Below are 10,474 nucleotides of genomic sequence, written 5' to 3' on the forward strand. Positions count from 1 at the left end.
CAAATTATTCATGCTCCTAGCAGAAATAATCTGCACCCCAGAGAGAGGGAAGAGATATCTGTATCTCCCTGAGCACAATTATTGGATTAATCCTCCCTCATTGGCTAAGATAAAAGATTCACTCTCCCTTCCGCCTCACAGTTTTCCCTTCCGCCTCACAGTTTAGAGCCTGGAGAAGTCTATGTAAGAAAAATAGCTCGCATTTAAAAACACAAAATTAGAGGATGAACTTCTAAGATGGCCAAAAGTAGATGCTGTTTATAAAAGCAAGGCATCTATTTTTACAACACAGACATCTGTTATTTCGGCACTTGAGCGCATTTAGCCTTTAATGTGAAAGGAGACTTTTGGCACAAAGAAGATTATCTAGAACACTTATAAGAACCTTTGAATAGTTTCACTCTCCTTGCAAAACAGTAAGATGTATCCAACAAAAAAACTTCGTATTTCATCCAAGACTCTCCTTGCTACTTTAGTTATTTTTGCTCATTTACTCCCTTCTTTCCTTCACCAATAATTATTATTTACCTTTTTCCAATGAAATCTTGAACTTCTAATGGTCAACAGTTCCACATTCCCTTTTGAAACTATTTTCAGCAAAGCACCCCAGCAACACTGGCACAGGCAATCAGTGATCTTCATGTGCTCCATTCTTTCATTAAATGGAAACTGGGGAATAGCATTCCACATATTACAGAACAAAATATTGGCCCTTACAGCACTCTATTATCATTGAAGACTATCGAATACAGTTGCTATAAGACTCAGAAGTAGCATTCCAAAGCAAAACAACTCTGCAACTGAAATATGCCTGATTTAAAATATGCAGTATTAGTTCATTTCTAAAATAGCTGAAAATCACTAACAACTCCAAACAACTGCTTTAATTCTGGCCATTTTGCTACAGACAACCACTCCAATAGAGCTGCAGAATCACAGCCTAATTTAGGTTGGAAGAGGCATCTAGAGATCATCTAGTCCAATCCACTGCTCAAATCAGGGCAACTTTACAGTCAGATCAGGTTGACTGGGACTCCGTCCAGTCGCACTTTGAATAGCACCCAGGATGAAGGTTCTATAGCCTGAATACCTCTTCCACTCAATCTTTCTCACTGTGAAGTTTTTTTCCTTACATACAGTTGTTCCCTTGCTGCAGCCTGCAATGACTAACTCTAGTCCTTTTGGTGTACATCTCTGACAAGAGCTTGGCTTCATCTTCTTCACAACCCTCTCAGCAGTCCAACAAAACACATTAGAAACTGTTTAAACAAAACTTGCAAAGAAAACAGGATGAGAAGAAATAATTCACAAGAGGACTACAGTGATCTGGAGTTGAAGGAATTTAGTCTACCACCGGTAGAAAAGGAGACAGAATAGGGCTGTACTATATCTTGTTGATTACAACCACCATGCCTTCAAATACACACCAGATTTTCCCTTTGTTTCATTGCTGCTACAAATTGCTGCTATTCTTCCTCTTTCCCACCTTTTCTGCCACTCACCTCTCCTATTTTCCTCCTCCCTCCTGAGGGAAAGAGACAGCAGTCACTTTGCTTTGGCTGCCAAAAGAGTTGGATCCACGCAATACACTGGGTAATGTAGGATAGAGAGCAGTTCTTCAAAAAGGCAAAATAAAAAGTAAGAGAGCTCTCTTAAAGAGCAACTATTTGTATTTATCTAACATTGTTAGACTTACAACATCTGATGCAAAGAACAAAGTGCCTATATTGGCCCCAGTTTTTATTTAACAGCAAGGAAGACTCAAATCTGAGAAGAATTCTGTAGGTGGTTAAAATTTATTTCTCCATATAAATTTCCCAAGACAAAAAAAAAAACAAACACTTGACCCTTCCAATTTAATTCTCCTCTTTTGTGTTCATTTGTTTTCATCACAGCCAAGAAGCAAGACGAGCAATCCAAGTAAGAAAACCACCAAAAATGAGAACACTGAACCCATATAATTACTCTTAATCGCAGAACCAAAGACTAGAGCCAGGAGTGCCATCACAGCCAATAGCAAATCAGACAATATCCCTAAATTCTTAAAAATCATTATCTAAATACATATTAGCTCAACAACTTAAAAAGTTGCATGGTAGAGAAACTCCTTGCTTTGTTACAACAGTAAGAAAATATTTGCCAAAAATACACAACATCATCTACTGAAATACGAAATTAAGGGACAAATTCAAATTCAAAAGTTCTTTGAGCATAAAACAAGTCATATGAGTAATTCTTGCCCATTTTACTACACAGTGCTAGCAGATCTTTCCACTCTTCTACCAGCATACCTGGACAAGCCTCTGAAAACACATTTTTTTGTGAAAAGCCTGAAACAGCAAAATTACTTACTCAGCACTATCCTAACCTTTGCAACCAAGTAATCTACATTACCATGGTGTAAACATCAGTGACATTCATTACAGTAATTTTTTAATCAAGTCTAATATTATGCATATTTCTTGCGTAAGGAAGTATTCTGGCACACATATCATGAAGCGGAAATCTATCTTTATGACAAGAATCTCTTAGGTGCACATGTATGTGCGCACACAATAAAGACTGGAAGCCAACAACCACACAAAATTTCTGGATTTGAAAGGACGGCACCGCCTGGAAAGAACTGTCTGCTGCCAACTGATCAAAAAGTGAACGCATTATAAACACTGTATCTCTCTCTCGCTCCACATGTAACTACACTTATTACAGCAACATTAAGTGACTGGTGTCCACAGAATGAAAAAAAGCTTCCTCCATTGCTCAATTGTTAATTTGTTAAGCTTCCAGAATTTCTACTAATACTTATGCAACACAATATATTGTTTAGTTGGTACACGAGGGTGGTTCCTTTTAAAACACAGCAGTACCCTTGCTTATGGAGAGTAGGAAAAACCCCATATGAAAAAAACACAGAAGTTGGTAAATACTTATTTCCTATCTGACATTGAGAACAAGCAATAAACTCCTCAGCATTTCTATGGCCCAGATACTACTTGGAGAAAATCAATGACCACTATATTTGTTTTCCTTCAAAGAACACACACATATGCTGATCTAGAATGAATCATACAAGGAAAACTAATCTATTTACTACTAATAACTTCTCCCTTTGGTCAATCTATAATTACCCAGTTCAGATTAATTCACTTCTCCAAGAACAGTAGAGCAGAATCATGAATTGAATTTGGTACCTACACCCAAACAACCTATAAATCCCCTTGTTTGCTAACTAGACATCGCAGCTCAAATTCAGGGAACACTGAGCGGTCACAGTTTTATAAGAGACACTCCTCAGGGTCACGTACCATCAGAAAGAGCCTCAAGAGACTGAGCACATGCATCCTGTTCATCAATGCTGATTTTAAGAAGTACAGCACTGTGTATTTCTCTTTCTGTCAGAGAATGTAACAATTACATTTGTTAGAGAATGTAATGGAAAGCACAGCAATAACAGCGAAACAGCAAAATCCTAGGCTGCAGTGAGTGAGGACTTGCTCAAACGCAACAGGCACAGAAATAAAGGAAAGAAGGCACTTACCTTTAGAGAGCCTCAAGCAGACAGGAATCTCCAACAAGATGGCCAACCTCCATGGCCAACCTTGAAATAAGGTCTGAAAGGGGTGGATCCTGGCTCTACTCCTTCCAGTCACTCAGGAACATTGCATGAACCTGAGCTCCCCTGGGTTGGCCCTGCCTTCCCACCAAGGTGCTCAATCACTGCTTCAGGTCATGACTCAGCATTTCCACTACACAGGAGTATCCAAGTCAAAAAGTTAAATATCAAACACAGACCCTACAGAATACCACTGACTTCAGCTGGAGTTGAAGATATTTATGTCTTACAGATCATCTAATCTTACAGGCCTGATTCAAATTAAGCTACATCCAGCAGAGTTTATTGAAAATAGCTTAGTCAAAGATTAAAATGCTACCACAAGTATCTCAAGTAACAAATCAATTTCCTCTCTTCTTCCTAGCTTTTACCTGCTGTGTCCAAACGATAGAACTGATACGCTAATTTTTAGAACTAACTTCAATTTCCCACCTAGTAAATCCCAAAATGTGGCAATTCACAGTCATCATCATACACTTTCTTCCAATACCATAGCAATCCAGTGGTAGACATGAAAAGCTACTGTACATTATGTGCCTATTTAAAGGATGACTAGCTAACTGCCTTATATTAGCATATTATTAATGCTAGCAAATCCCATTTTTATCCATGGCAGGAGTGAAAACCCATGGTCTTCTTCATTCAACCTACACATACGCTGACAGAAATTTGTTGTAGAAAGCCAAAGTACTTCTTAAAGATATATTTCAAGTTTAAAGTTTCTCCCCCTATGAATACATAGACAATAATCTCTCTTCTGATTACAGTTGCCATAGGTATACAACCACAAGACAGATATATGGTAAGCTTAAGATAATGGCAATCCATAGATTAAGTGTCTCCTTTGCTCTGCTGCCTCCTGCATACAGGAATCAGTCTTTCAGTTTATGGCAGTTCAAGATAACATTTATTAGTGTTACATAAGATAAAACCCATGACTGTTCTCGCTAGGAGAACTAGCATGTTACTTCCACATGACTCACTCCTCACAGGTAGATTCTGAGTTTACCTTCCAGTGAAACATAAGGAAAAAGAAAGAATGTACAGTTCTAATGCTAAAAAACTACACTTTCTTAAAAAGATAACTATATGGCACTTTGTTTTCCCTACATACCTACAAAGTTTCAAATCTGAAAGATACAATACTGAACGCCACCAGGCTTTTCACACAATTAAATGAAAATGAGTACTGTTCAGTATTTTCTTAACGATTAATGGGAATACTATAAAATTATTAATCAATCCATACGTTAAAAAAAATTTAGAATTGATTTATAAATTCTAACTGCATTTAGCTTTAACCCTTATCTATATAGCTCCACAAAATAAAATCATACACAGTGTAGGGGAACTGCTGGATCATAGCCTGAACCTCTGATTGACCACCTGAGGCGAGCAATGAGTCAATCACAGGAGCACAGGTGAAGGCAATTCATCTGTGTGATCAGAAGGGGTGGAGCCTGGCTCCACCTCTCCTAGACTCCATTTAAGGGCTGACTTCCACTGAGGAAGGATCTCTCTCTGGAGACCTTTCCTCATAGATTTTCTTGTGAGCTTGCAATGCCAGTGAGTACTTTCCATTTATCTCTGATTATCTTTTTTAATGTGATAATCTTACTAGGCTGACATCTGTATACTTATCGATCATACACACAGCCTAGGAAAAGAGCATTACAAATCATTTACAATAACACAAGATTCACAAATAAAAAAGGAAATGGAGAAGTACACACTTACTTGCTTTTTGGTTAAGAATAATTCACATTTCATCCCATTCTTCACTTCTTCAGGTAATATTGCTTATTTTCCATTTTGAAGAGAATAAATCATACTGAGCATCTTTTACATTTACACCAGATATTTACAGACTCACCTGGTTACTTGTGTTCCAAAGAAGAGAAGACAAACACTGATAAAACAGTATCACTCATACAATAACTGAATGTAACTCACATATATGTATGCTTCTATTTTGAGGGGAAAAAAAAAAAATTCCAGGATTGGAGTGGGTGCCCCATAGTGCACTTGAAAAACCTAAACATTACAACATACCTTAACAAGTTGAAGCTAAGATCTAGTCTTTTTGCCATATGTCCATATTTTCTTCCCAGGAATTCAGGAATTTCTTCACAGTCTTGACTAATGTAGGACACCTGAGAATTGAAAGCAAAAAGGAAGCGTGTCATAAGTAGATTATTTACAGTTTCCTGTCCAGATTCTGTCTCACTGATCCAATGACAACATACGGTATAATGAACATTCATTACAGCTTCAAGCTACATCAGTTTTTACTGCTGCAGAATCTATCACAATCTCATTTTTCTTTCAATGCAATCAGCTTAATTCTTAACACGTGCTTAGTCCTATTTACAATATAGCATATTTTTCTCATTTCAGTTAACAATAATTTGATCAAACCCACTGCATTTATTCCTTCTAGTAGTGTATCATATTCTGTTCCACTATTAATACTTGAATTCAGCATTACTTCAGATTACCCTTCTGATACTCCAAAGGAAAACATTTTGTTAGTCTTTCAAAGGACTTTCTAGTTTGCTTTGCAGTACAGAAGTCATTCAGTACAGGAACATTACAAAATCTTTGGACAAAAAAAGCAATCAGTACAAAGTCAAACCATTTTCATACCCCTTCTTTGAGAAGATTATTATTTCCAGTGATATGCTAGAGACAGAGCAAGAAGGTCACTCAAGATAGAAGAAACCAAAAATACAGGCTTGTTTACACAGTGATTTAAGTCTTAAAGATTTTTGGTTTCAACACAACTGCTGTTTCACTCCCCTTTGTACCCTAAATGCTAATGTATATTTTTCTTCCTTTCAATACCTACCTATCTAAACTACCTTCAATGAACAGAGGAAGAATTAATGGTAGTAAAAATAGTCTATTCTCATTTATCTTTAGCCATGATGAAGTAAGTGATGATATTTCCAGAAAAGCACAAACAATAACATGATTACACTTCATGTATTCTGTCAGCTCTGTTGTCTTGGAGGTCTGGTTTGATTTCTTCAGAGAGAATCCCCACAAAGTCTGCTAAACATATTGTCATGAACTCTTCATGTCTGTATTGACTCATCCAAAATTGACATTTCAAATATTTTGCTAAATAAATGTTAGTTGCCTTTAAATGGCAACTTGCTATTTAAGTGGATTTCGTCACTGTGTTAGATCACTATCTATAAGATACAGCTGTTATCTAGATATCTAATATAATTTCAAGACCATGTCCCACTGGCCTACAGGATATTAGATGAAAAATATGCAGAAAGGTTAAACTTTGTTTTAATAGTACTTCACTTTCTGGTAAATAGAGACTTCTCTGCAGATCAGACTGATGGCATGTACTTGTGCAAATTATCCCCAGTTCTTACACAATAACAATGTCTGCAATCATATGGAATCACATTCAATTTAATTCACTTTGTTCCATACCTTAAGCAAACAAACCTCACTGCAGTGGAATATTTTTATGATCAGAAAACAAGTTGCTTGAAGTTCAGTTGAACAACTTTTTCCCTCTTGTTATGACATGGCTATTCTTACAATAATTTCTGCTATTAGATATACATATGACATTAGAAACTAAATATAAGGACCCGGGAAAAGTTTTAGCTAGTTTACATCCTAATAGTTTGGACATAACAGACACAATTTTCCACATTCCATTGAATTAAGCATGTATGTATATTTATTTATTTTCCCTTCAGTTTTCATCTAAGAAAACCACAACATATTTTACAATATACATGAAGTACACAAACAAGAATTGCTTCACTCTTCACAGAAAGGTATATTACTATAAATAGATGCTTGCAAACCCTTCGAGAGACACCATTTTAGCAGCAGAATATTTCAGACAAAGCAGTAATTCAGTGTAACATGTAATGGATGCAACTAAAATTTGATGTCCATGAACACTAGGAGTGTAAGACAATCTCGTGCAAGTACAGCCATAGCAAGAGCACCAACCACCATCTCTCCCCCACAGGGGTGGAGATAGAGCAAGCAATTCCAACCTGCATTCCCACTGCTCCAGAAACTTACCTATCCTCAGCTGTTCTAGGTCCACAAGAACAGAAGTTGAAGAAAAAAGTTCATTTAAGCAGGTTTTGAAGCATGCAAAAGGCAAAATGCATAACGTGTTGTAAAGCTTCAGTCTTTGAACCACTATACTATATAAATATACTTGCACAAGTGGTACAAACAGATTGGACACAGTTGTGTTTGTAGCTGGCATACAGTTGTTATGCTGAGGCCTTGTAAAAGGTATTTCACTTGCACAAAGTCCACTTCAGCTCATTCACTGTTACAAGCACCTTTTTGAATTTAAGCCAGCAGATTTATTTTCCTACAAAGTACACTCACTTCAGATCTCTATCCCTTTTATATAAACTTGCTTGGGATCCTCAAGAGCCCTCTTGACTGTAACAACAGCAGCAACTGTCAGATCACCAGCTATGCAATACACAATAAAACTTCTTCAATAAGTTTTGGAGAGCATTATTTATTCACTCTTCTGCTGCTTGAACAATGCTGGTATGAAGCAAGTCTTCAACAGTCTGGACAAGCAAAAAAAAAAACGTCTCTTCATTTTCAGTCTTTCAGTTCAAAATAATTTGCTCAGGAAAACAACCAAATATACACAATCTGGTATTCTTCCTTTTGTATCCACCTCAAATAACCCTAAAAAAAAAATGAGCATTCAAGTGCATATCTAGAGATGTCATGACTGAGAGATGAGAGCAAATACACCTTGCCCAAGACATCTAGGCTCCTTGGGTACAGGGCACACCAGTAACAGCAGGTTTCTCCGATTCTCTATACCCAGCACAGAACACCCCATGGGATGAGAACTAGATAAAGATGTCTCTATTCCCTAATTCTCCACCTCAAACTGAGGTGGTCATCATCAAACACTCTTCATTACTGGTACCCAGCTCAGGATCCCAAAGAAACTCTCAGATCCCAGCATCAGATGGCTGTGGGCAGCTCAGACCTTCTCGCAGACTCTTCAATACACTGTATACAATTCAGGAAAAAAATACGCATTTACAAAATATTTAAAACATAACAAATTAACATCAGTCAACGGTAGTCATACCTCTCTTTGGCTTTACTTTCAGAGGCTAAGAACAAGCCCAGCTCCCTCAGTCTGTCTTCACAGCTGAGGTGCTCCAGCCCTCTGACCATATTCGTGGCCCTCTTTTGGATTCATTTCAAAAACATATTGCCTTCCACTGAAGGGCATTACATGTGAATAACATTTCCAGTCAGATGGGCACGGTACGACACTGTAACCTGCTAGCAGGTGGGATGATGTTAGGCACAAAGCCAATTGAAAACTATGCTTCACTCGGAGGGATTTACTCCAGGCCCAAGGGAACACACAACGCTCCTCTGGGCCACAGTGCATGCAGAGACCACAGGAACCATTTCCTGAGGCAGCTGCGCAATTAGCCACTTGCCTCCCTATCACATGTATGCTTACAGGAATTCCACACTGAAACAGAAACCAGAGCACAGGAACAACCCGAGGGGCAGCACCCCGGTCAACGGCATACCATTTTCTGAAAGAACCAAAGCTTCATTCCTTTCTTCCCACAGCCCTCAGGGTCCACATGCTGGCTGAGCGCTGGAGCAACTGGGGTGCTTTTGGGTCACCGCTAGGCCAGCAGACCCCACGCCCGGCCTGACCGCCAGATGCAGAACTCGGACTGGAGATCGCTGTGCAAACAGAGTTGCTCCCCAGCAAAGCCTCAGGAACGAGCCCTTTGCACCTGGCGAGCCTGCAGGAGCTGCGACAGGGACAGAACGAGAACCCCCTGCACTCAAGCGCCCGGGGCGGAGGCACACAGCGCCCTGTGCCGGGCCGACGGGCAGCACGATCGCGGCGGGCTCCACGCGCAGCGCTCGGCGCTCCGAACTCCCGCACGGGCGGACGGGAGGCGTCGATGCCTCCGCGGGGCTCCCAGCGGCAGCAGCCGACCCCCCGCAGAGATGGAGGGAAGAGGCGGAGAGGCGCCGGCGGCAGGTGGTGCGGTGCGCGGCGTGACGCGGACACTTACTTGGGCTCCGCTCACTACTAGCCCTGCCATGGCGGAGGGGGGTCGGGACGGTGCTCCGCAGACGGCGGCGGCTCGGGCTGGGCCGGGGCTCGCGCCGCTGCTTCCTCGCGGCAGTCAGCTGACGCGGGCGGAAGCGCGACCGGGCCGCGGGAGGGGGCGGTGGCTGAACCCGGTTCCCGCCGCCACCTGAGGCCCCTCCGCCTTGCCCTGGGCAACATCTCTATAAAGAGCTATGGTTTCTGCAGCGACACTTTGGATTCCCTGCCCTTTGAGGACCTGGACTTGCGTTCCACGTGCAGAGCAACCCATTGATTCGGAGCACGAACTCGCCTTGGAAGGGATGCGCATTGCTGGTAAAGCAGTGCGTGCAGACACATCCATGGTGCTGTCTTTATGGCCATAAAATACAGGGAAATTTGCATGGAGAACAGAACTGCCTCTGGAATTACCAGGAATACCCATCAAAGAGGTTCTCCCAGGGCATGAGTTTGCTCAGTAAAATAGAGAAACGATGGCGGGCTGCAGTTGATTGGGTAGAGTGAGGAAATCCAAGGCTTTCTGTAAGGATTCTTAGACTTCTGAAGACACTTAGTTTTCTCAAGCTTGGCTCCTAAATCCTATTAGTCACCTACCTACCTCTTTAGCTGCCTAAGCACCTTTAAAAATCTGGCTCTTAATTGCTAATAGAGCATTACTCACTCTTGCTGAAAAGCAGAAGCGTGCTGAAAGGGGAAATAAGTTGCAGGAGGATATGTATTCTACACTGCAAAACTTT

General features: G+C 40.4%; 1 protein-coding gene across 1 annotated transcript in view; it reads right to left on the reverse strand.

Moving 5' to 3' along the window:
* The window catches only part of LRMDA (leucine rich melanocyte differentiation associated), a gene marked incomplete at both ends in the record, with an annotated part of 643,830 nt that extends 634,101 nt beyond the window's left edge, over positions 1-9,729 (reverse strand). Inside the window, 2 exon segments of the mRNA XM_079536293.1 lie at positions 5,666-5,766; positions 9,700-9,729. Of these exon segments, the coding sequence (XP_079392419.1) occupies positions 5,666-5,766; positions 9,700-9,729 (131 nt within the window).
* Between the last annotated feature and the right edge of the window lie 745 nt (positions 9,730-10,474).

This window comes from Tetrao urogallus, assembly GCF_951394365.1.
Source record: "Tetrao urogallus genome assembly, chromosome: 5".
In the NCBI taxonomy this organism is placed as follows: Eukaryota; Metazoa; Chordata; class Aves; order Galliformes; family Phasianidae; genus Tetrao; species Tetrao urogallus.